This window comes from Hippichthys cyanospilos, chromosome 8 (genome assembly GCF_059441005.1).
Source record: "Hippichthys cyanospilos isolate Australia breed blue-spotted pipefish chromosome 8, RoL_Hcya_1.0, whole genome shotgun sequence".
NCBI classification, from domain to species: domain Eukaryota; kingdom Metazoa; phylum Chordata; class Actinopteri; order Syngnathiformes; family Syngnathidae; genus Hippichthys; species Hippichthys cyanospilos.
The window spans coordinates 5,038,070-5,065,170 of NC_142376.1; the positions used below are offsets into that span (position 1 = coordinate 5,038,070).

The 27,101-nt window shown below is 39.7% G+C and overlaps 1 protein-coding gene across 4 annotated transcripts in view; it reads right to left on the reverse strand.

The window, feature by feature from the left end:
- The window catches only part of LOC148419908 (protocadherin-15-like), a 226,850-nt gene that overhangs the window by 92,895 nt on the left and 106,854 nt on the right, over nt 1-27,101 (reverse strand). For all 4 annotated transcript variants that reach the window (XM_088421421.1, XM_088421419.1, XM_088421420.1 and 1 more), the window contains 10 exons: nt 26,847-26,957; nt 23,705-23,875; nt 18,211-18,319; nt 17,931-18,043; nt 12,415-12,621; nt 9,840-9,974; nt 6,991-7,140; nt 4,773-4,966; nt 3,338-3,470; nt 2,653-2,732 (listed from right to left, as the gene is read on the reverse strand). In XM_088421421.1, coding sequence (XP_088277547.1) covers nt 2,653-2,732; nt 3,338-3,470; nt 4,773-4,966; nt 6,991-7,140; nt 9,840-9,974; nt 12,415-12,621; nt 17,931-18,043; nt 18,211-18,319; nt 23,705-23,875; nt 26,847-26,957 — 1,403 coding nt within the window. The remainder of the gene's footprint in view (nt 1-2,652; nt 2,733-3,337; nt 3,471-4,772; nt 4,967-6,990; nt 7,141-9,839; nt 9,975-12,414; nt 12,622-17,930; nt 18,044-18,210; nt 18,320-23,704; nt 23,876-26,846; nt 26,958-27,101) is intronic.

Below are 27,101 nucleotides of genomic sequence, written 5' to 3' on the forward strand. Positions count from 1 at the left end.
TGCCCCGCGCAGACTTGCGAGATGTCCAATTAATTTTCAAAAGCAGTTAAACAAATGTAAACGACTCGACTCAACACATCTGCTGTTCCTACTGATCACTTTTGAAACAAAACAAAACAGGCTAACTAAGTGTTGTTTTAGCTAGCAAAACATCACTACTGGTTTTGACATCAGCTTGGAAGATATTTGTCTAAAATCCCACTAATGTTTCGAGAGCGTAGAACAGTATGCTGCTACGCACAGATTACATCTAATTTTCTTTCTTTGCAGCAGTTTCCAACTCATTCAATCCCAAAGGCCTATTTTTACGTTTCTTTAGAGTCCAATCAGTCCTATGTAACCTATTAATATTTATACAAACATACATATTTTTCTAAAGTGCAGTCTAAGGATATTTGGGACCAAATTAGTTAAGTACTATAATTAATGTATGTAATCAAGTATTAATGTAATGGATTACTTTAAGTAATGAAGTAATTTAGTAATTTTATACATTAGTACCTAAAGTAATTGATCACTTTTGAAGTTAGTTACCTAAAATAATTGATTGTTATTGCTTAAGTAATTGACCACTTAAGTTCTTCAGTACCAAGTGTAATCGATTACATAATTACTTAAAGTAACTGATTATAAATGTAGTTAACTAAGGTAATCAATTACATTTCACTTCATCACTTCAAGTTGGAGTAAGACAGTAATTAATTACCTAAATTATTTGATTACATATTACTCTGACTTCCTGCTATTTTTAGACCCTCCCTTAAAATTTGAAATAGGTACTTCGGATTGAATGTATGGACTTAAATACACAAAAAACATAAAAAATATCATAAAATATTGCAAAATGAAGCACCAGTGCAAGCGATAAAACAGGCACACGTGTACATGTGTGTGCGTGCATCAGGAGTCTCCTCGCGTCTTGACCCTCTAAATTGACTTCCTCATTTACGAGGCGGCACCTTAATATTTCATGGCGTTTCCTCGCCACGCGACAGGCGGCGGAGCGGGGCGGGGCGGGAGTTTTATATGCCCATATTGATTTTGAGTGAGGGAACAAGGCGACTGGAAAACTTCTATTTGTGTTTCATGTCCTACTCACAGGAAATAAAAGTGGTGTCATCGTTTTTTTATTTTTTTATTTTTTGGGGGGGTGATGGTCTTTTTGGAGATTCTTGTGGCGTTTATCATCAATCCCTTCATCTTTCCATCAAATGCGCTGAAAGGAAAGCATTGAAAGAAGGCACCGGGGAGCTGAAATTTCACCCAAATGGTGTCACCATATTTTTTTGGGGGGGGGTGATGGTCATTTTGGAGATTCTTGTGGCGTTTATCATCAATCATTTCATCTTTCCATCAAATGCGCTGAAAGGAAAGCATTGAAAGAAAGCACCGGGGAGCTGAAATTTCACCCAGATGGTGACGGCATTTCAAAGTTCAAAATGGCAGGACCACTTAGTTATCACACTAGCAGGAGTGTGCCATCCCTTGGCTAAAATCTTGCGAGAATGAAGCGGAAAAAAAAATGACCAAAAATGATCAAAATACCCCAAAAGTATTATGTGTCCACACATAAGCATCGGCGCTACTCCTCACTCCTCACCTTTTCCTAGCCTGCACCTTGATACCCATCTTCCCGTTGACGCTTTTATAGCTTTTCAGCTCAAATGTTTTGCTTTTACACCGGCTTCCCTTTTCTGAGAATCGTGTCACGCGGCGTTTCATGCGCTGTCGTCTCGGAGACATCAAAGAGGCTTGAAAAGAGGACATTTTTGGACAGGAGAAAAGTAGCTGCGCGTGCAGCTCCGAATGCACAGCGTTCGCTCATGATGATTCCCCTCTTCAAAGAAGCACGTCTCTGCAAGCAGTTTCAGTCGGATGCTTTGCCATATTTACATTACCAACCAATCAAATGTCAACACATATATAAGCCATCTATTTAATTATCGGTATTTGCGCAGGGTGAGGTAAAAGTTATTAGAATGTTGAATATATGGGAGACATTAGCATTCTTGTCCTTAAATTGTTTTTAGTAAGTCACTGTGCCTATCACTGGTAAGGTTTAAGGAAAAAAAAAAAAAGGATTCCCATCTAATTATTTTAAGAGGCGGCTTATTGAGTCAACTTTGCAAGCACTAGCGATACCGTGTCACTGAACTGCATCACATGAATGACCGCTGTGAGGCACACAAATTTGAAAAAAAAGTACTAAAATGATAATATATTTTCAAAATTCTTTTAAATGTTATCGCCCGTAACCCTTAAAATCACAAAGAAAGCAAGTTTGTTTGACTAGCATGGGAAAAATTTGTGCTTTTGATCAAAAAGGAGCATGTTTGCCCTTTTTGAAGTTGTGTTTTGAGAGCCATATTTTACTGCAGAGGCATCACCGCAGTAAATCATCAACCCGGTTATCAGACCACGCCTACTTGCAATCCACACTATGTTTACCAAAGACGGATTTACATTGTAAACCACACCCTTCCTGAAAAATAAATCAAAGGCAAAGGTGCAGAAGGACTCTTCAGAACAAAGCATATTTTCCCTCAGCTTGTGTTCTTTGTCTCCAGTCTCTCTTATTGATAACCCCGACAATCTGTTTATGTATAAAACTATAAAGCAGCCAACGCACAGGAGACAAAGCAGCGGACTTACGTTTCAGAGAGGTTGAACACCTTCTGGGAATCCCCGCTCAGAATGTGATATGTGATGGGGTCGTTTTCTCTGTCTGTGGCCTGGAGGGAGAGCAGAACACGGGGCCTTTAAAGGTCCTAAAATGCCATTCGGGTTGAAGGCTGAGCAACCCGATTGAGCATCAACGTACGGATGAGTAAAGAAGAAACAAATCAAGGATGGACTGTATGTGCAGAATAACAATGCATCATTACACACATTCCACCTGTTTCTACGAAAAAAATACAGTAGAAATGATGATAAATGCTGGTCATATACAGCATTGTATTTTTTTTTTTTTTTTACAAGACTTGTTAAAGTTAACAGGCTTTCTGTTGGTCTCAGAAAATGTAACTCAATGCTTTGCAAAAAACAGCTACAGTATCGTTTTCAAATTAAGAAGGAAGTAATTAGAACATGAATGAGCGTATTAATAAATTGTGACACGTAATGTTATATGCTTTCATTTTGTTATGTTACAATTCATGGTGATTGCGTTGATTTTTTTATATCAGAAAAAAAAATCAATGCGAAAAAATACTAGGGAGCTGAAATTTCCAGCAGATGATTAAAAACGTGTAAAATTTCAAAATGCAACGATTCGGACGTGTTCGATAATGGGGGGTAAATGTCTCAATTGATTTTCCCAGAGAAAGCAATGACTCACCTGCAGATTGAGCAGAATCGCGCCAATCCTCGTGGCCTCGCTCACTTCCAGATTGTAAGCGAGCAGCGGGAAGCGAGGTGGGCTCTGATTGTTAGGTGGCAACACGTCGATGTAGACGGTTGTGATGGAACTCCTGATCAGAGGACACTTGTTGTTTTTTCTTTTGTCTTGTTTTATAAAGGTATAACATTTAAAATACATCTAAACAATACTCACATTAAGCAAGTTATTTTTGATAATAATCATTAAGACACCCAAAATTTTAAAATCTTGACAGTTTGTTTTTGCCATGTGAAGTGTAATTGCAATAAAATAAGGATTGGTTTCTTTTTTGTTTGTTTGTTTCAGGCATTGTGATGCACTTGGTTATTTTTTTCCATTTCAGACTAACCTGTAACCTGTATAAACGCTGTAAAAAGTAGTAAAAAGATGTTGAAAGTTAAGTCTTTTGCTTATGCAATTTTTATAGATAATAATCTTATTTATATTTTGTGCAGCAAATGAGGGAGCAGGAAAGGTTTTCCTTTTCCCAGGAGGTCTTCATAAAATATATAAAATTGAGAAATCCTGGGTTGGATCAATATTTGTGCATTTATTTTCTGGAGAAAAAAAAACAACAAAAACAAAACAAATGAGTCAATAAAAAAAATAAAAATTGAATTAAATTAAAAGGGAAAAAATATATTTTTGGGGGGAAAAAAAAATATATGTGTGTGTGTGAATTTATTTGAGTAGTCAAAAAAATCAATTATTAATTAATTATTAAAATAACAGCTATGAGCCCTAAAAAAAAATAAATTAAACTCTCAACCGGAAATTACCCTAACCACATACCAAGATAACGAAAATGTCTTTAGTTTTCAACTTTATAAATTAACATCCTCCAAAATATGTTTGGTATTTATCATTTGGTATTTCTATACATCTGTACAGAAGAAGGAAGGTCAAAAAGACGTTTGAAAATTGTAGCTTACGAAAAACTTAGAGAGACCTTTTATTTTCTTGCACCAAATACATATCAAAAGAATGCTCAAACTTATAAAAAAAGTCATCTAAAACACGTAATCTGAACACTTGCTTGAAAACAGATTGAATGAATGAATGAAATAAAAACTATAATGAAAAATTCAGAACTGTGACAACCCTTCCACCTACCCATCGATTCATCTGCACATCCAACGGCGCTATCGTGAAAGTCTGCAACTAACGATTCTTCCAATAATCCATTATTCTGTTGATAATTTTATCGATTAATCGGCATTATTTTGTCTCTTTTATAGAGGTCTAAAGAAAACTATTCCCGGTCAAGACAATGAAATTCCGAGCATTTGGACAGTTTTAGGTCTCAAAACGATGAATCGATTAACAATACCGATCGATTAATTGGTTGCGCCTCCATTTCGGTTCATTTTCCGTTGCGTGACGGCCACCGTACCTTCGGAGGGATTCCGGCGCGTTGTCGGACGCCTTGACGGTCAGCGCGAAGGATCGTCCCACCACGAGGTTGACAGCGGGCGCCACCGTGATGCGGCCGGTGCGATTATTAATGACAAAATGACCCTGCGCCCCGGCCAGGATCTCGTAGGTCACCAGTCCGTTTAGCCCTTGGTCAGCATCCTCCGCCGTCAACTTTCCACGCGGGGAGACAGGAAAGAAAGCGTCAGCCGAGCGTGAAAACCACTCGGACCGATTTTGACGTCCGGGCCGCTAGCGAAGTAAAACGCCAGCTTTGTTCTGGGACATTAAAGGTATACGTGGTCCGCTGAAGATAAATCCTCGCCGCGGGCCGGTCGACAATAGAGATCGATAAAAGTTGGAATGGATTCCGCGCTTTTCAAATGAAAGCTAAGAATATGGCTTTGATTTCAAAAGGCATTAGCCCGGCTCAGCAAATTACTCGGCGGCGGCCCGTGGCGAGTAATCGCCAGTGCCTTTCCGTACATCTTTCAAACGGCGCCAAATTTGGGCCCCAAATAAGCGCACCCGGTTTTCATGCGCAAGTCGGTGCGGCAAACATAAAACAGACCGAGGAACCTGCCTGCTAAGCCACTTTCATAACCGGCTTATAAAAACCCGTTACGCGCTCGCGTCAAACACTCGCCGACCGCTGGCCTCATTTCGCCGAGGCCAAACGGACATTTTTTTTTTAAGACAGATTAAACTCGACCTTTGCGAGTGGGACAGAAAGACAAACGAGCGCGGCGGAACTCCAAACGGGGAGGAAATGGAAAAAGACGGAAGTCCCCGCATGGGTGGATTTAGCCGAACGGGGTTATGATTTACATTTTTCGGATGGGCGTGCGTCGCGATTAATTGGCGCCGGCGTGTTTGCGCACAGCTGCAATCAAACTGTGATATTTAAAGCAGCTAGCGAGCTAATGGATTCAGGGGGGATAATGTCCCTAAGCCATTAACATAATCAGAGTAGGTAGAACGTTCAAAAAACAAATCCTGTTGTGCTGAAGCTGGAAGGAAAGTGCCTGGTTTTTGTTTTGGTTTTTTTGCAAATGGTGTTGCTCTTTGATTGTGTATTTTTTACGGTGGGCTTTCAAAGCCAGGTGCTTTCGACCAGTGGTTCTCAAATGGGGGGGGTACAAGTACCCCTGGGGGTACATGAAAGCTCTTCAGGGGTAATGAGATTTTAACAGGGGTTCTAGAGGTATTAGCAAATGGAATTGAGTTATTTTTAATGCCACAAATGAAACAGTAAACTTTTCTTTTAAAATTAACTCATTCGTTGCCAGGCATGTATTTTGACGTTTTTAAAGAGTCCTGACATTCAATCCCAGATACTTAAGTATTACATTGATACTTAAGTACATTACTGTAATTAATTTCCTGATACTTAAGTATTAAATCAATACTTAAGTATCTGGGATTGGATGCCTGGTCTCTTAAAAAAAGAAAACGTGAAAATACGTCCATGGCATTGAACGAGTTAAGAGCAAATTAACTCATTCAATACCAAAGAGGTATTTTTACATTTTTCTTCCCCCGCATTTAATTCCTTTTTACTTATTTACATTTTTTTCCAAGTGTTTGGCTAAAGAAGGGTCTGAACATGTCTGATACAAAATGAACAAGGTACTGATTTAGTCAATTAACTTTAATCATTTTGTACCTAGTCGATTACAATTAAGTGCTAAAGTAATCAATCACTTCTGGTACCAAAGGTAAAAAAAAAACATTTCTTCAGGCACTAAAACACTTAAGTCAGTAATACACACTTTGGAACTTTATTAAATAGGTAATAATTTATGTAATATCTATGTAATATCTATATATCTATATATATCTATATCTATATATATCTATATCTATCTATATATCTATATATATCTATATATATCTATATATATATATATATATATATATATATATATATATATATATATATATGCAGGCACCAGCAAATATAATTGAATGCCTTCATAGGAAAATCTTGTTTTATTTTTAAATTAATAGCAAATTGATTGGAACATGAAGCATTTTTGCATAACTTCTTTGCAAAATGTTTTAGGCTGTTTATTCTTATATGCCTGCACATCATTAAAGTATAGCAGTTTACGAATAAAACTGTAAACACACCGGCCCAATCAGTCGCGGGTTGCCGAGCGATTCCTTGGATTGCACGGAAATGTTTTTGTGAGTACCTGCAGCACCGTCTCCCCGGGTTGCATGTCTGTGAATAAGTCCACACTGTAGGACACCTGAGCAAACGTGGGCGTGTTGTCATTGGCGTCGATGACTAAGATGTTGACGGTGACGGGACCGCTCCGTTGGACGCCGTCCGACGCCACCAGCTGCGCGGGCGACACAAATTGCACAGGGTCGATTTGCTGTCACCTTGCCAGACAGACAGCTTAGGCAGGAGAAAAATGGAAAACAATCTATTTATACTTTATGTATTCATTCATATAATCCAATAAAGCTACGTTATACGTATTACTTTGTATTACGTATTTTTCACTCCGGCGTATTATAAGGTTGGCCAGGCTAATTATTATATCTTAGGTAACAATATGACCAATGTATTTATCCTATAATGTTCATATATACACTATTTAACCTTATTTGATTTCATATGTTTATTCATATTGGCAAATAATCTACAAATGTGAACTGCTATATAGTTCATATTTTATGACGATATATTTTGTATTACATGTAATTCCCAATATTCGCAAGCACTCTAGAATAGGTATTACTGCACTTTTTAAAATATTTTTCAAAACACTCCAAAAAGATTTTTTTGTTGTTGCAAAAATACTACAGTCTCACATTATTCATTTTTCCACTGGCTTTTTTAGCAGAACTAGCCAAATGTGTGCTATAAGAGTAATAAAAACTATAATGACAATACAGTGGACCCCTGTGTTACAGCGTCCCTGGCTTAACTTATTTTCATGTTGCGACGTGGAATACTGAGTTTTTTCATCCCCTTATAGTATTTTCCCGGTTTTGCGACAAAAACAACTGTCATGACCCTAGGGGCTTGGCTGTATTTGTGTTATTCCGTCTTCATTTGCTGGTGTTCTTAGGTAGTTGCACTTATTTTCCATTGCCGTCATATGACGGAGATGGCGGTCTGCTATTGGTCGGCCTCACTCGTTTCAAAATGGCTGAACGGTAAAGCTTCGTTCGCTTTTGAGTGGTTACAAAACTGTATTTATCGTGTATTTTACTGCTTAATTCAGCCATGGGTCTCAAGAGTGCTAGTGATGTTAAAGAGACAATTAAGAAGATGATTTTACGGAATCGAAGCTGGAGATAATCAAGAAATACGAAGCTAGCATAGCCTAGGCTAGCCTTACTAGAGAATATGGGCATAACAAGCGCCACTCAAAGGTAAATAAATCCCTTCTATATTTTTAATTTATGTTTTCTGATTGTATACATGTATATTACATAAACGTAGCACTTACTATACTATTTTGCTACCGATTTTAATATGTATGTACAATTTTGATGTTTTTACCGAGGGTTTTAAACGCATTAGCTATTTAACATAGGTTTGGGAGCCCAAACGCGGAACGGATTAATCTCGTAACATGGAGGCCCACTGTCTATATATATATTATTAAATAAGTGAAAGCGCATGTTCTTTTACAACTGTCTTCCCCATCTGTCCTTTGCCAGATGGATATTATACAGTACGCGCAATGGAAAAAGTGAGTGCGCTTTTATTGCTAGACACCTTGCGTATATTTGCCGCAAGGTTAATCCATCAGGAAATGGAAGTATTTCATAAATCGAAAAACTTCACGAGCGACGCGTAGCAGCGATATTAAGGACGCTTGTAGAAAGCTTCGACGACGCGACAACTTGTAAAAGTGTTTTTTTTTATTCCCAAATTGACGAGTGATCATCAAAATTTGGCAGCGAGATAAGGAAAACGCGGTGAGTGGAGCGATAGAATAAAAAGGAAGAATCAATTCTTATAGAAGCAGGCTATCTTTTGCTGATTAAGCAGCGCTTCATCTCGACAGGGCCGTTGCACCAAGCGCCAGTTTTTCTCTCCTTTAAAGCCTTGTAAAAATCTCTAATCGGATCCTTTTTATCTGAAAAAATGAACTTGGCACCGTAACATTTTAAAGGCAAGTCCAAATAGATGAGAATGATTTTAGCCACCTGCTGGCTAGCTGCTATTGCGGCATGTTAAAACGATGAGACTTTTTAATTGCTTGTTTACAAGTCCAGGGTGCTTTTATTTAGATGTAATTCCACTCTTGGCCACTGTTGGGCGCTGTTTTGAAAAAAAAGGGAAAAGGGGAAGTGGGCAAATTTTAAGATCAGGCTATTTTTGCTGAAGATTATTAAACATGAAATCATTTGTGTGCATGTGTGTGTAGGTGTGTTTGTATTTTTTTTTAGGATGGGACTTTTAGTTAGTTTGGACTCAGATCATTTTACAGTGCTAGTTATCTGTTTTGTTCACCTATGATTTTTGTTGTTTTTCAGCATCTGTATTTGTATTTTAATTAACAAAATACAATGACTTTGCAAGAAAGTCAAAAGGCCTGATAATGTAACACATTCAATTTGAATCATTGTTCGTGGTCATTAATTGAGTGTGCGCCTTATAATCCAGTGCGCCTTATAGTGCAGAAAGTACGGTAAATCTTTATAAATTACAGTTCATAGGATGCATCCATATGTTTGGCTTTCATTTTTGGGAATTGAAGTATATCTTCTATTTGGGGAATTACGGTAATTGGAAGGCTGTTCTACAGGCTTTAATTGTTAAATGCTGTAAAAATTGTCCATGAATTCTAGAATACGGATTCCGGAGATGGAGTTGACTGGATATGGTTTGCCGATGCGGCCCCGGAACTTTCCCGGCACGCCTCGTACATTCCGAGAACATACGGTGCCGCAGAATAACGAATAAAGGTCGCATGGCGCGCGACCCTGCGTCTGCTCCGACCTTCCACAAACAAACAAATAGAGACGCAGGTCAAAAGTCTGCTGTAATTTATTGCGGTGAGTAGAAAGAGCGTACCGTGAACGTGTAGGTCATCCGCTTCTCCCGGTCCACGGGTTTCAGCAGCCTCAGGTAGCGGATTATGCCAACGGAGGTCAGGCTGAAGATGGCCGTGTGGTCGTCCTGGGTTATCTTCAGCATGGGGTCTTGAGTCTTGCGGCGTCGGAGATACGGGATCCAAGAAAAGGGGCGTTACCATGACGACGCCGGCGCTCGTAAAAACCCACGTCTAATCTGAGAAACGCTGGATCGATGTGTTTCTAACGTGGTAATATCAATAAAGGATGATTCCTTCAATCTCCATTTCCCCCCCCAAAAAAAAAAAAAATCAGATGCACGCCGGCGACGAACAATAGCTTAGGCGGAATCGGACAACTTATTTGTCTGAGCATGCCCGCTGTGATCGTTGGCGCGTTCGATTAGCCTCTGCCAGCCTGCTTTGGTAAACATCACAACAGAGAGTATTATTGATTACGTTCCGCGTGTCTACCCTTCACGTTTTCTCCTGAAATGCATGAAAAAAAAAAAAAAGATGCTTTGAAAGGTGAACTGAGGATGGTAAATGTCTGTCTGGGGAAGATATATAGAATTGTATCGCCGTATGATCTCTCAAACACAGCATTATGTTATCAAAAGCACGGCAGAAAGACTCTTTTCAAGCAATAACAACACACAGCAGGACTGGAAATGCAAGCAAAATATAAAGCGGCACGGCAATGCACTCCAATAAAACACGCAATTCAATAACATACTGACATTTTTCATTATTTACCGATCATCAGAAGGTATACCTTCAGAATACAATCAAAGCGATGCTCGTTATGTTGCTTTTATAAAGATAATAATGCTCAGTTTGCAGAGAGGCGAAATCTTTAAAAACATGATGCGTTTGTTTCCTTACATATTTTGATATGAGAGAGATTTCTTCAAAATTAAGCTCAATTTTCATGGAAACTGCAAGCGAAAAAATAAACAAATTGCTAACTTCACAACCTCTGTTGGATTTGTGCATAGACCTCAGTATTATATTGGCTTGTTTGAATACTAATAGCTTCAAAATTTCAAATTAAATTAGAAGTAGAAGTAGTAGTGGTGGAAAAAAGTAATTTTACTCATAGTATTTGTAGTTATTGTAGTATTTGTAGTGGTAGTTGTCGTCACAGTAAAGGTTAAATCGAAGCAGCGAAAGGGTAGTGAAAGTAATAGTAGCATATTTTAGTAATCATAAGTAGTATTGTATTCTTATTATTGTTATTATTGTATTCTTATTATTAATATTATATTATTATTATTGTAATAACAAGCAAATAATAATTACCAGTAGTACCGGTAGTAAAAGTAATAGTTACAATTTTAGCAATCATAAGTAGTATTGTATTCTTATTATTGTTATCATTATTGTATTCTTATTATTAATATTATATTATTATTATTGTAATAACAAGCAAATAATAATTACCAGTAAATGCAATGGTAAAAAAAGTAAATAGTAATATTAGTAGTAGTATTGCTACAGCTACCAGCCTATAAACCTTAAGCTCATTTTAAGTAGTACTAGTAGTAGATGTAGGAAAAGTAATAGTAGCAATAGTAGGAGAAGGAGTTGTTTTTGTTGTACTACTACTACTTGTAGATCAAAAAATAGTAATAGTGGTAAAATGTGTTATATTAAAATTAATAGTTGTAGCGATGCTGGTAGTAGTTGTACTAAAAAGTAGTAAAAGTAGTGGAAGGAATTAGTAGTAGTAGTGGTGGAAAAAGTGCTTTTAGCGAAGAAAATCGTAGTAATAATAGAGGTCGTAGTAGTAGAGTTACCACTAGTGGTAATGGAATGGAAGGACTAGTAATAGTAGTAGTGATGGTGGTAATTGTGTTAATACGATAGATATTACAAGTGATAATAGTAGTAGAGATGTAATAAAAATAAAATAAAACTCGTAGTACGAAACGTATTAGTAGTATAACAAGTAGTAGTAAATGTAGTAGTAGTTGTTGTATTGGTATTACCCCTATCAAGTTACTCAAAACTGCACCTCACTGCGTAATTATTTGTGCAGGTGTCCCTTAAAAAGGCTCATTTGAGCAGATCTATCATCTTAATAGCCTGGAGGATTCCCCATCACTTTCCCATGCACACAGGATGGAGGGATGTCCTGAGCGGGACTGCAGATCCAACCACCAACTTGGCTTCATTAGTCAGCAAATGAATCGTAAGCTATTTACAATCTGCGCTAAATTTGCACGTATTAATCAGATGAGTGTCAAAGTGGTGCGCATTCCGCAGCACACTCAACCAAATTGAAGTGAAATGCAGATTTAATACTGCATCATTAGGAGGTATGCTGGCATGAATGAAGAAGCCGTTAAAGTTGTGCTGCTGTTTTATACAAGATAGCGATTGTCAATTTAAGGTTTGATACTTGGAAAAACTCAGGACATCCCCGTGACATCTTGGCTTGCATCCTTTTTACCTACAGGCGTATCGCCGGGAGCCAGCTACAATGACGACAAACATGGGAGATGACTCATGAATGGAGGACAAATATTGATCGCTATTCTTTGACGTGAGAAACGAAAATGTCGTCTTTTGTACCTCCTCTACGTCGTTATCCAGCGCCACGATCTCCAGCGGCGTGGTGAGGTTGAGTCCGGCCGAGATGGTGGTGCCCACCGGGGACGACTCGCTAACGTAGCCCTGGTACGTGACGAATTGGAAATATGGCGCCTGGTTGTTCTCGTCCAGGATTTCCACGATGAGGTCGGCGTAGGCCGGCAGCGGGTGGCCGTTGTCCTGTTCGGCCTGAGAAGACAACCCTAACTGAAATTCCATGCAGTGAGGCCTTTAAATGAATCATCTTCCCTGAAAAACTGTCCTTTTCCCTGTTTAATATGCGAGTGGTGCACTTGGTGCAAAGGAACTATGTTGACATTACAGGAGGAGCTTCATAGGCCAACATACATAGGCCATAGGCCAACGCACTGCCTGAAGAAAAAATGCTTTAGTGCCATCTAGTGTCATTCATGCACAAAGGAACAAGCCATAACCATATCTAAAAAAATGAGTGGTGTTTTGGTGCCATCTAGATGCATCTTCGTACAAAGGAACCAAGACATTGGAGGAGCTTCATTTAAATCGTGCAAAGCCCTCTAAGAATAAAAAAGTAGCGTTTTAGTGACATCTAGGGACATTTTTATGCAAATGAACACGTAAAAACCCCATTTAGAATGTAAGTAATGATTGGGTGCCATATAGTGGCATTTTATAATGTCACTAAGTTCCGGAGGATCTTCATTTATTAGGAAAAAGCCATGCCAGAAAGAAAAGTAGTGCTTTGGTGCCATCTAGTGACATTAAAGCAAAGGAATTGGCTGTAATCATCTGGCGTGTAATCATCTGAAAGGAAGTAGTGCTATTAGCACCATTTGCTGTCATTAAAAAGAACTATGTTGAAGTTACAGGAGCAGCTTCAGTCACACAGGCCGTGTTTATAAAAAAAGTAGTGCTCTGATGCCATTACAGAAATGGAATAGGCCATAATCCTTTTTATAGAAAATTTTGCGCCATCTAGGGGCATCCTGGTACAAATGAACTAAGTTGAAGATATTGGAGGAGCTTCATCGATCAAAGCCCAGTCTGAAAGAAATGTACTACTTTGGCGCCACCTAGAGGCATCTTTGTTCAAAAGAACTATGTTGAAGTTACTGGAGGAGCTTCATTTACACATGCCATAATCTTATCAAAAAGAAAAGTAGTGCTTTGGCGCATTCCCTTGTTATCTTGGCACCAACTACCATTTGTTAAAATGCTTTGTATTTTCAATGTATTAAAACGTGCGTGGGAGGCGAGGAATCTGCGCGCGGTCATTCCTCAGGATGTAATTTAAACGACACCAAAAAGTTGAGCAAATTCAATCAGCGGCTCATTGAGAAACGGGGCCTTAATAATTAGCATGGATGCCATCGCTTATGTGAGCAGAGATGTAATTAGATGCTCAGACTGCAAAAGGCAATGAGGTTTCTGTACATAGGGCAACAGGCTGAGTCATACACGTCAACAAGTGCATCAGTCAGCCAGCAAATGCAAGTACATCACTCAAAATCTACGGGACCGCGGCGGATTGTCTTTGATGAGTCTGAAAGGCCTGTGAGAACATTTTTCATTCATTTCCAACCCATACTTCATAGTTTGTTGATCCCTTTCGGAAACATGGCGCAAAACCCAAAATTGAGAATCTAATTTTATATACTACTACTAGTTTTGTCCTTCTTTGGATTGTGGGTGAGAAGGTTTCTGTCCCAGCTGACTTGTGGGCAGGATGTAAGGTACGTTATAAACAACCCAGCACACCTAGGGGTAATATATAGGTTTCCATAACCTAAAGTTTTGAAATAAGGGAGGAAGCCGGTGAAAAAAGTCAAATTTCCAATTCAACCATCCCCTAATATATATATATATATATATATATATATATATATATATATATATATATATATATATATATATATATATATATATATATATATTTGTGGAGAATGGCAAGATTGATCAACTCGTAATCCATTGTCGAATTAATCGACAACTATTTTAGAAACGAGTAATCGTTTAGAACCGTTATTTAAATCAAATTTGTTTAAATACCCGGATTTCAGCAGTAATCATTAGTTGATTTCAAAATCACACAGATTATATGTAATGTTTAAGCAAAAGAAGACGTTTCAGAACATCTGCTTTGACTATGAAAATAAGAATCGGATCGGTCAATGAATCAGTTTCAAAAAGGTTTGGTGAGTTCAACATCAGTCCCTCCTGTTAGTTATTTTACGCTGTATTTTTGAATCATTAAATGCCCCCTTATTGCCCGCCATACAACCATTTTGCCTCGCAATCCGCGGAACGGATTAATGTCGTACGGCGGGGGTCCGCTGTACAAGATTGGTTATAAACCAATAGGCTGGATCTCAGTAGGTACGGTTCGTAACATCAAAACATCAGATAACGGGAATTAAAAGAGGCATCAATTATTTCTTGGCTATCTCCATTGCGATTGCCTTTTATAACGTGGTGCATTATCACACAACCAAAATGTGACTTGAGAGCAGGCTAACCGGATCAAACTGAATCTGTGGTTCTGCTCCATCCTATAAGCGCCCACCATGCCACCCACACCAAGGAAACATTGCGGCTACAGATGAGAGATTGTGGCTGCATGGGTTTCAGCCACGACCTGAGACGAATTCCTCACATGGGCTCAATTTTGCAGAGCGGAGCGACAACTACGCGCGTCGCTCGGGCCGTCGTCATTGGCGCTAATCGATGCAAACCGAACGTGCGATGACTTCATATTGCCGTTTTCTATCGCCGTCAAGCTAGCGGATGACATTATGACCTGGTTTCATTGCCACCGCAATGTCACACAGTAGTTGCGCCTACGCCCACTCTCTCCTTACCCGAAGATCCAAGGCGCACGCTGGGAAAAAAAAAAAAAAAACACCCCAGGGAAAATGGCTGTCATTGACAGATAAAGTGTATGCGCCATATCGACATTATAGCGCATTTGAGGCTGGTAAAATGGCAGACGGGCGGTACTCTCTTGAGAGTCTACTCTTTAGCCGGCTTTCCGTTTCAGAAAAGCGGCGCTAAATGATTCACTGCTTATCCTTCACTTGAGCGTCTCCCAATACCATCATCCCTTAAAGCATAGGTGTCGAACTCCAGTCCTCGAGGGCCGGCATCCTGCACGTTTCCCGGTTTTCTTTCCCCAACACACCTGATTCAAATGATTAGCGAGCTCTGCAGGAGCTTCAAAATGATCCCAATCATTCAATGATCCCATTCGTTTGAAAACATGTAGGATGCCGGCCGTCGGGGACTGGAGTTTGACACCTGTGCCTTAAAGTTTCAAAAAATATTGTTTTGTTTTCCTTTATTGGTGGGTTACAGGTGATAACATGGATTTTTAGAGGATTTTTTTTCAGTCTAAAGCACCTCACAGTGGATATTCGTGAGAAGATGGCGCAGTTTGACAGTAATAGGAGTTGTGATATGGTATCGCTAGAGCTTGCAGAGTTGACTCAATAAGCCGCCTCTATGCAAATAATTAGAATGCAATTGTTGTTATTTTTGTTTGTTTTTTACCTTCTTAGCACAGAAGATAAGTAGAAGCTTAGCAATGTTGGGGCATTCTGAAAATTATTTACATTTATTTAATGTGTCAAATATTATTTTATTGTGTAAAATTAAATAGATTGTGCTCAATGAGAAAAGCGCTGTAATACCGTGACACCTTGATATTTTTGGTCGTTATCACACTGTCAAAATCTAATATTGGCAGATATGACGACTTCTCTCGGCCTCAGTTTTTTTTTTTCCTGTTCCAGAGGTACAGGTGATGCGGAGCATTCTCAAGACACCAAAGTCTAATTTTCACTCCGGTTCCTTAGTGCCCATTCGCGAGTGCCCCCCTTGCCTCCACCTCCGGTCTCCGTCAATCAAAAATGCTGTGCATCCTCCGCATGCATCTCCAGTGTTTCTGCTTCTACTTTTAGCTCCTCTTCCTCTCATCCCATCTTTCACATTAAAAAGTGAGCTCAACTCAGCGCTCAGATGCGTCAACAGTTTGATGATCATGTCAGATGTGTGTGTGTGTGTGTGTGTGTGTGTGTGTGTGTGTGTGTGTGTGTGTGTGTGTGTGTTGGGGGGGGACTTCAAATTAGCATTCACACAAGAGAGAAGCTAACTTTCCCCCCGGTGAATCGTCACATCTGCTTAGGTTCGATCACCAAAGCGGTTCTAGATAAGGTCAGACAGCCTTCAGCAATTGAGGTTATCTATATGGAACATGTGGACTAGCAAACTATAATGAACAACTTCCAAGATTAAAATTAAGATGGACATGGTCGAACTCAGACCCAAACTCCAGGTTACAAACTGGATCAGCACTCCAATAAAGTTCAACTCTAACAGACTTTAATATGACCTGGACCACCGCATCAGGTATTCATATACTAGTCAAAAATAGTCTTCGGAACTCAAACCAGGAACACAAATAATAAAACAGTATCACAGGGATTTGCCCAGGATTAGCACCAGGATATACACTAAATCAAAGACCTACAATCAGAACAGTAAGAGAATAAACACTCACATTGGGGTTCAAACTTGACCAGCACCAGAATAAAGAGCAATCTAAAAACGTATCCCATGAATAATGCTAAAAACTCTTGAACAATCGGAACCAACAATATTGGGATTGGACAGGCGCCAGGATATACACAAACCCAACATTGAGATAGAAAGGGGAGCAGGACCACCATGAACAAAATTTTAAACAAGGAAACAAACGCTGAGATTTCAAATGAACACCAACCCTAAAATCAAGATAGAACCTGGACTGGGGTAGGAGTAAAAAACTTTCCCTAAAACTGGGATGAAAACTGGACAAGCAGGAGAGCAAACCAGCCCTCCTAATGCGATAAAATCTGGAGACTCAGAAGAAACACTAACCTTCACACCGCAATACAAACTGGATCAGTACCAGGATTGAAACAAAATCCTAACACTGTGACAGAAACTGGATCGGAACCAACATAAACACCAACACTTATGTTTACAATGTTACAGCACTAGACCATGAACTAACCCAACACTGGGACAAAAACTGGACCATGACCACGATAAACACTAACCTTACACTGCGATACAAACTGGATCATCACCAGAATCAAAAATAATCCTAACCCTGGGACAGGAGCTGTCTTAGAACCACAATAAACATTAAGAACAAGCTAATTAATAGCCAAACACCGAAATAGAAAGTGCAGCAGAATCTGAATAAATGCTAACTTCTACACTGTGATATAAACCAGATCAGCCCCATGATCAAAACTAACCCTAACACTAGGACCAAAACTGGATCAGGACCAGAAAATCCACAGAATTACAAACAGAACAACGTATGGATGATAAAACTCAAAAGGGGTTTTTCTTTCCTTTCAAACAAAGGTAAGACGATCAATCTTCCTTGCAGCCTTGAAAATATGAGCAAAACGAAAAGTTGTGGCAGCTTGGCGAATGCAACATTAATGAGCACATTAAAATTCCTCCTTTACCTTAATAACAAGCGTGAACCTTTGATACAAGTCCCTGCTGATGGGCTGCAGGACGCGCAGCTCCGCCGTGGTTTTGTTCAGGGAGAAGTACTGACGATACGTGACCGGTTGGCCTGCGATGAAGAATTAAAAGAAAAAATAATCACATAAACTTTACGGCACAGCCAGAGCAGCGAGGGTGATCATTCAAAAGTCAAAGCATGTCGTCGCAGCGGAGGTGAGGAAGATTAAATGAGTAAAAAAAAAAAATCAATGGCGGAGGGGGACGTGATGGACTTACCAACCAGGATGAAGTAAAGCACGCCGGGTCTGTCTGATGGCGGTTGGATGTTTCTGTCCATGTCCACCGCCCGGATTGGTGGGGTCACGTTGAGGGGGTTTAATTTGCTCTGCGGTGAGAACACAAGTCATATCGTAGAGCAGGTGGATCATGGGAAAAACCTCATATGGAAAGTCACAAACGATCATCCGTAGAAAAAAATCTGTGCTCCTGTTTGACTCCAAATATAAGCATTCGCTTTGCTTGACTATAGTTAAAACCTTAGCTCACAGAAGGGCGAAGACTGGCGAGTGTCTGCGAAGCTAGCGGCTCTATTAATCTCAGGGTACGTCCAAGGTCATCAGAGGTCACCAAAATGTCGCAAGGTCAACAAACGTTCTTCCTGTTGCAAGAAAATTTCGAAAGAGTTCAAAATTTCGTTGCAACAAATTTGATAACCCTAACCTTAACCTTAACCCTAACCAATGTCCATCAAAGTTCTTTTGTCAAAGTTACCCTAAAATTATATTCTATATTTCCAAATCTCAAAACTTTGTGCGTTTTGTCTTGTTCTTGTAGTGTGCGTATTTAAAGTAATACTATCGACGAATCACTGAGACGAACATGGAAACGCCGTGCGAAGAATCGTATAATAACAATCCTCGGTTTGCTTGTTGCATCATATACTCAGCATGGCCCTCGGACTGAGATGGCCCCAGATGAGAACATTTTCCCCACCCTTGATGTAGCGTATTGTATCACACGCGTCTCCTAAAATAACTTTCTGCATCATTATGCAAAGAATCCAACTTTAGCTGTACAAAATCTGCCCCCCGAAAAAGCAAGACCGTCTCTGTTGTTCTTTATGATAATACGATGTGGTTTATTCCACTCATTTTTTTTTTAGGAGTGTATCAGATTTTAGCTGCTTTGAAAAGAAAGTCAACAAAGAAAGTCTCCTCGTCGAAATGGAATGAGCCCGAAGCTCCGCCTGCTGATATTCTCCTTATAATAATGTTATCCTGCTTCAGTACGCACTGGGAAAGGATTACGTTTGTGCCTCCGGTCGCCAACACCGCAAGCATAGATGGTTCATCGGCACTTTGCGGTTGCATTGGAAATGATTTTGCTAAAATCCATTCTTAAAAGAAAATAATGGATAAACGTTCTCAGGAGATTGAGGGGCTATCACCAAAAGCTGATAGCGCTTCAGTAGTAGAGGTACGCCATATAATGTTGCTATCATCAGCATCGAAGAAAAATCGCTATTGATTGGGTTTCCAATGTAAGATTTCTGGTACATAAAACGCAACTTGCTTTTTTGTAGAAATTGCTATGTTCATAAACACGTTAAAACGTTTTTGCCGACAAGAAAAACCCTAAGAGTAAGAACATTCAGCGAACATTTTTATTACCTTTTATGAGCCTTGACAACAACCGAACACAAAAAGATACAAAGTGAACCGTAGATTTTGTGACTTGGTCCAACCCTAATCTATATATAAAAAGTAAACAAAACAAAATTACAAAAGTAAGGATTTCGGAGACACTACAAGATGACAGTGGGTGGTGCTTCCTCAAGCGGCAGTCACGTCACATAGGTGAATTCAGGAACGACAGAGGTGTTGAGTTGTGACGGTCGATGTGGTGTCCATGTATATGTAAGAGTGTCCTTCAGCTGATACACTAAGCATACTGTCCCAGTTGGAAAAGGTGCAGTCTGTTTATCAGTCTGAGTGGCAGGTAGCCTTGTAATGTCTCTGGTAAAATTATATTCTGGGGAGGGAGTCCAGATAACAGTTGTTTTGGGAAGCCGGCCGACAAACAATGTAGTCGGCCTTGAGTCCATAGCACGAGAATCTGAAAGGGACTTCAACACCAACTTGTCTGTGATGACAGTCATTCTACACAAGGATCCTACAACCGCCTCCAAAGTGCGGTTAAATCCACTCTGTCCGCTCTGTCCGCTTGCCCAAACGCTTCCAGATAAGACCAGCAGCTTGCTGTCCAATCCAGAAACTTTCCGATGAACCAGATGTCCCCCAGCTCCAATAAAGTGGATATCTGTTCTCAAAGTTCCAATAATGGAGGTATTCCCCACGTCCTATAAGATCGAAAAACACGCCGCCCTCACCGCAGTGGTGCATCCTCCGGCGGCCTTTTCTCGTTAAGAAAATGTTGTTGATACTCTGGAGCCCAGCTGACCAATTCCATAATTAGATTTTGGATTTGAATATTGCAGGAGACAAGAAAGATAGTTGATCCAAAAGACTGCACGGGACAAAGACAGCAAAAGCAGTCTCAAGGTCAAGAACCAGCATCCTAATGACCGCAATGTCATAATTGCATATTCGCCATATCGCTAACATTTTCACGACAAGAATTTACGAACCGGCGACCACACAATGCAATATCTTGATTGGTTTATGTTCTAGTTGATCTAGGTATTGATTACTCCAAATGTCAACGTATTTGTGTTCAGGGAAGGAGAAAATTCTATTTACATGCATCGCCTGACTTCATAGGGGAAATATCGATGCCCGCGTAAACGACGACGTGCAATTTCTAGACCACTTAATGAACAACGGCGAATAGAGCTTTCCAATTAGCATGCGTCGCAAGGCTTCACAATAACAGTGTTGCATATCGAGGTTAATATATTTGCAACGGCGCAGTCGGGCACAATCTTGACATCCTCTGCAGCAATTAAGCAGCTTTAGAACGCTAAATCTTAGCATATAGCTAAAGGGGAATATGTTTAGCGTGTCATATTTTAAGAGCTGTGCTTTGGGTGCAGGTGAAAGCACTTGGCTTAGTCAGACACATGCCTCTCCACAAACGTCTGGTTCGGAGAAGACAAAAAAAAAAATCTCTCCCCCAGGGGGTATATTTATATCTCCCAGCTCTAGGGTAATCCTCACAGCCCTCCCTAAGAAGCCCACTGGTTTTTTTTACAATGTCTGGAGGTGTGCTAAATCCAATCCCCCTAGCTCGGCACAATGATGATTAGCTTTAATACCCTCCTCTATTGGTCATTATACACGGGACTCGGGAGCCCGGCGTTATTTCACATCAACTTAATAACAGCCGTCTAGCCGTTGTGATTAATTACAATGCAATCATCAATTACGGGGAGACAAAGCTCCCGATGGGGCGGCATGGGGGGAAAAAAAAATGGAGTGGAAGAAAGAACATTGAAAAGGCACAATGGTGAGCATTTTCAGGTAAAGGGTCACGGGAAAGATGCAGAATTTCGGTGAAAAATTATATACATATGCTGCTGCCTTTACAAACAGCTGGCCTGATTCTGCGAATTTCACTGCTTTGGATTTGAATACTTTTATGTGTTCTGTGAGTGGATGTGAAAAGTCAATACACCCGTGTTCAAAATGCCAGTTTTTGGTGATATAAAAACATTAGACCAAGACAAGTCAAGTCAAAACTTTGTCATCATTAGTTAGTCCCACGCTGTGTCAACCCAGTTGAAAATTCTAGTAATAATCCTGTAAACTTTTTTCTCATGGTTTGAGCACTGTGGCTTATAGTCCAATGTGTCTCATCTGTATTTTTTTAAACCACTAGGGGGCAATCCACAAGGTAAAACAATTGTGTGTATCTGCTCAAGGGGTCAATTTAAATTACAACTATTAAATAGAACTTTACATCAAAGGCATTTCGATTCAAAGGGAACGCTTTGAAAGAAGACACTCGGGAGCTGAAATTTCACCCAGGTGGTGACAACACGTCAAATTCCCACATGGCAAGAGTGTGCCATCCTTTGGCCAAAATACTGCAAGAATTATTTGAAAGCTAATGACCCAAAAATGGTGTAAAGGGTGCAAGTGTCTCTGATTAGCCGCCAGAAAAGACTCTTTTATTTCTTCCATAACAATGTTATTCATTAGTTTATTGGTGTCCCCTAGACAAAAACAACAAAACAAAATGGTGTTCCCAAGGAAAAAAAATGACCTGAAAACAACTTGAAACTTGAAAGGGTCCAACTTGAGACTTTACTTTTGAGTTGCACATGAGTGACTTGATCACGTTTTAGCAACGCAGAAAGAAAAAGCTCATTCAGCATGACTGCAACATCAGTCATAATTGTCAGCAAAGGGAGTCTGTCACATGCGGCGCTGAGGCGGGAGCAAACGCCGGAGACGACGGGGGAGAAGAAGGCCAAGCTTTTCTTCCAATGAAGAATTAGCCTCTGCTTCTACGAGCCGCCGCTTGGCAGCGTGCAAAGCTTTTATGATGAATTATACAGCGCATCACACACGAGGCTCAGCTGAGGGGAAAAAAAAAAATTCTGAATAAACAACTGTGGCTCGCTTGTACGTCATCTTTTGGAGTCAAACAGAGGGGATAAACATCCAAACTTGACTCATGGACCAACGAGAATATTTTGAGGACAGCCGTCCAAACATCTAGTCCGGTAAATCCAATCCGGATCATTCTAGTCTAGGCCAATCAACCTCAAGCAACACAAATCAATCCAATCGTGTGTAATATTCAACTTGATAACCACAGTTTTGAAACAAGCCGCTCGTTTTATATCAAATACATTTGAATTTCTAAGTCCGCTTCCTACAAATGGACATTAAACCGCACGGAAAACAAATGCATGACTGAATTAAGACTATGCCATCAGTTACCATGACAACCGGGGTGAAGCTATGGCAACAAAATTAAGTCTAGTAGCACGGTTTATACATATTGAGTAATTATGCAAGAATTTCCACATGACATTAAGAAAGAACCTTTGGAAAATTCAACAAATTAGAATGTAGGACAGCCATATATATATATATATATATATATATATATATATATATATATATAGCTAGATGACACCTAGATAGCTACGTAGATAGCTAATTAGGTAGCTATCTTGCTAGGAAGCACACCACATATATATATATATATATATATATATATATATATATATATATATATATATATATATATATATATATATATATATATATGTGGAAAAAAATGAATAATGCTAACATTGAACTGCGTTGAAATGCCTAAAGCATGTTTATTGAAGCGCACAAATAGAAAATACGAGCTCAAAGCCGGAAATGGAAATGCGAACCGGTGGCCCATAGCATGCTCCTGACTTCTTCCCACCCCAGCCCAAAAGTTTGTGCTGTCCAACTTGTCTGATTCGCTAACCGAGCCATCAGATGCTCTTTCACATGACACGTCCCTCTCGGTCTTTACTCTATATTTTGAAGCCAATTTATGGTCTTTTCTCACTACGAATTCCTTGGGTGTCATCGAATGCAGCCTTCAGCTCTAATTGCTGGTCCAACACGCTGGAAAATTGCCTCGGGAATTACCATAGTGATTCCGCACAGCCACACCGGCGTTTTCCCTCCATACGGAAATGAGGTTGAAATGAGAAGAAGAAATGCTATGATATTATCCAAACACCGAGGCACACTACGCAGAAAAAGGGGTAATCTCTTCAAACGACCTTGCGGTTGTGCGAGCGTCGGTCATCTCTTACCGGTTCTGTGAATTCGGGGATGGCGGCGCGGTAGGTGAGGGGGTGGCAGTCGTGTGTGTTGTTGACCAAAACGCACGGCAGGAACATGGGTCCAAGGTCGTCGCCGTCCAGGACGTCCACCGTCAGCGTGGTGGTGGCTGTGCGTCTGTTGGGAGGGTACGGCGCCCGGTCCTGCAAGCGCAATGATCGAGCATCAGCTTTTGAACTTTGCAGCAAAGGGGCCTTGATCTAGCGCTGCACCTATTCCTTCACTTGCCGGTAAATAAGCAAAACCCGGGTCAAATTGACCCTGAGACAAGATTGTTATTCTTGAGAAATAAACGTTAATCGCTGGTTAAAACAAAGCATTGGATTTGGATTACACGCAATTTGACATGTGACTAAATACGCTCCGGGTCAAAATGACCCAAGGACTTTATTGCTATTCCTCTCTTGTTAATTTGTGGGTCAAAATGACCCATTCGAAAGTTAAAGTCAATGTTGAGAGTTTCAGTAAAAGACTTCCGCTTCACTTGTGATAAGTAAGCAAAACCAGGGTCAAAATGACCCAGGATTATTATTGTTGTTTCAGAGGGTGGGAAAGGAATCGCAAGATTTGTTAGTTAGTAGGATTGCACATGAACGTTTCTGACCCCCCCAAGGTCAAATTGACCCAGGATGTTATTACCATTCTTAGAACGAAACTTAACACGGGTATGAATTAAGTTTTTGTTAATTTGTGACTGGCTTACCACACAACAAAACTGAGTTTTTTACACTTTTGGATAATAAACACACTTTCGGGTCATATTGACCCAGAGACATTAGCGCTGCTACTGAGGAATGAACATAAAAAACCGATTAAAATGAAATATTGGATTTGGATTATTCACATTTTGGCCATTTTTTGGTGACTAAATACGACCGGGTCAAAATGACCCAGGGACATTATTGCTGTTCCTCGCCAACAGGAATGTTAACGATAAGTAGATCCTCCCAGAATGGCCAACCCTTGAGAAGCGAGGCAAACACTCAGAAGGCGAGTTCACCGAGTCGAAGTACAATTAAACTTTTGACACGCAGCAAGAGCGTTCTTGTAAATAGTCCACTTTCCTTCCATTTCTTTCTCGGGAGAGCCTCTCCCTGGGCCAGTGGAACTTTTTGAAAAGCTGAGTCATGTGATCATCCAGGCAGCAAGAAAGAATTAAGTTCCGCCGCACAATGACCATCGGCAGCCGTGGCCTAAATCTTCGATCCCGATGTGTTTAATCTCATAAGTTTACTTCTTAGGGTGACTTATCGCTATGTTATAATGAATTCAGACCCCCGGCTGTGAAATACTTACTGGAACGGTGCCCGGCCGGAGTCATTTATTTCGCCATCCGGATGCCGAGGGCGAGTGTGTACAAATGCCATCATCAATGATTTTGGCCGCTATAATAGCATCATTAGGATGACTTGTTTTTACATGTTGGCCGTAGAGACGGACATTACGGCACCTCGAGTGGCACTTCGATCAAGTCTGTCACGCAGGGTGGACCGCAAACTGCCGCGGGAACTTAGCGCAGTGTGTTTCATTAAATTTCAACTACTTTTTGTAGTATGAGTTACATACAGTACAATAAGAAGGTATTTTACATGTATTGAACATGACTAAAATATGCGATTAATTTTTCCCAAAAATATGAGATATAACTGGGTTGGATTTTACTTGAAAATGAACCAATATAAGAATTCTGAAATGAAAGACAGGATAATAATATAGAAATTCATGTGAATGATAACATTTATTGATGATAAAATTGCAAAAACTGTAAACATAAATCTTAAATATTAACACCTGAGACAAATTATTACACATATATATTATATACATATATTACATATGAAGAAAAAATGTAAAAGAAAGGATACTCGACTTTACAGTAAAAACAACGAAAAAAAACAAGCAAAATTCCTTTAAAAATAATGTTTGAATTAATGGATTGTTTTGGGAAAATATGAATGAATGAAACTAATTTTATCTTCAATTTTATTACTGTAAAAAGCCAGATTCTTCTCCATACAAGAATGGGTCAACTCAATTTGCCACATGCCTCCTCTCGTCACCTGTCAAGTTGATTTATTTTTGTGAACGCATCTCTACTATGTAGATAAATATTTATTTATAATATTTCTTTTTGAGAACAGGTGATTTATTTATTTATTTATTTATTGTTGTGGTTTTTTTTGTTTTTTTTACTGTAGGCCCCCAAAAGATGCTATATGTTTAAAAAAAGATTGAGAACCACTGATTTGAAACAAAGGTGTTATGTTTATGTATATTTTATGTCTATAATTATGCCTATAATTAAACCGGTGAATTTTGCACATTGTGACATAAATCGGAACTGATATTCAACAAAGCGACAAATATCACAATCGAGCTTTTTACGAATCTGAAGACCGATAAATTGACATAAAACTTTGTTGAGATCCGGGAAGTATTGATTTTCATTTTTTAATGGTCGCTAATATTTTCTCGTTTGCTGATCGGCTCCAAATATCGGTTATCACCCATTTTGCCAACAAATAACAGGTAAAAAAAAAAAAAAAAATATGGTCTTTCTCCAAATATATCAGACATGACTTGAGGTAAGAAATCTGTAATTCTGCTGCGTTCTTGCAGTTTGAGCCCTGTTTGAACGAAGTGCTGACTGCAAGGGGATTCATTATTATTTGTGGCATATTTTTATTATGACCGTCACTAATATTACATCAAAGATCAGGGAAGGGCGAATAGCTTGCGGCTGGTTGTCACACGGTGCATGTCAATCACTTGAAGGTCAATTTTAGTAAAAATCAATGAACTTGCGGCCAACGAGCAAGCGCCTTTCTCCCCCCGTCTTTGACCTCCTGAGAGCAAAATGTGACGGTCTCATTTCTTTCCATTCGACGCCTACTGTATGTTACAGGGGTGCCATATTCAATTCTCCGCTTGACCACCGTCAATTATCCTTCTAGCGTATGTGGCTATTTTTTTCCTTATGTTCACCGTTAATTATCACATGAAAATGGTATTTTAAGTTGACCTTTCCCTTGAAGAAGCATCCCGTTCATTCCTTTTTAGAACGCGTAGCGGCTAGGCGGTTATACGATTGAAAGGAGAGCCTGGACCACTTACATTGGCTTGGATCAAAACCAGGTAGCGTGTTCTCTCCTCGTAGTTGAGCCTCTCAGCCAGAACAATGTGTCCCGATAGGGTATTTGCCACGCTCACTGTGTTGTTGGATTCCTGCAAGGAACCATAAATGACAAGAAATGAGGTAGGCGTGACTAATGAGTTAGCGGCAGCTGAGGAAGTTCGCTAAGGTTAATCGTAACGCTATTACGCCGGTGACGTTTGGCTCGGACTCTCGGTTTGGAGCTGTCGGCTTTA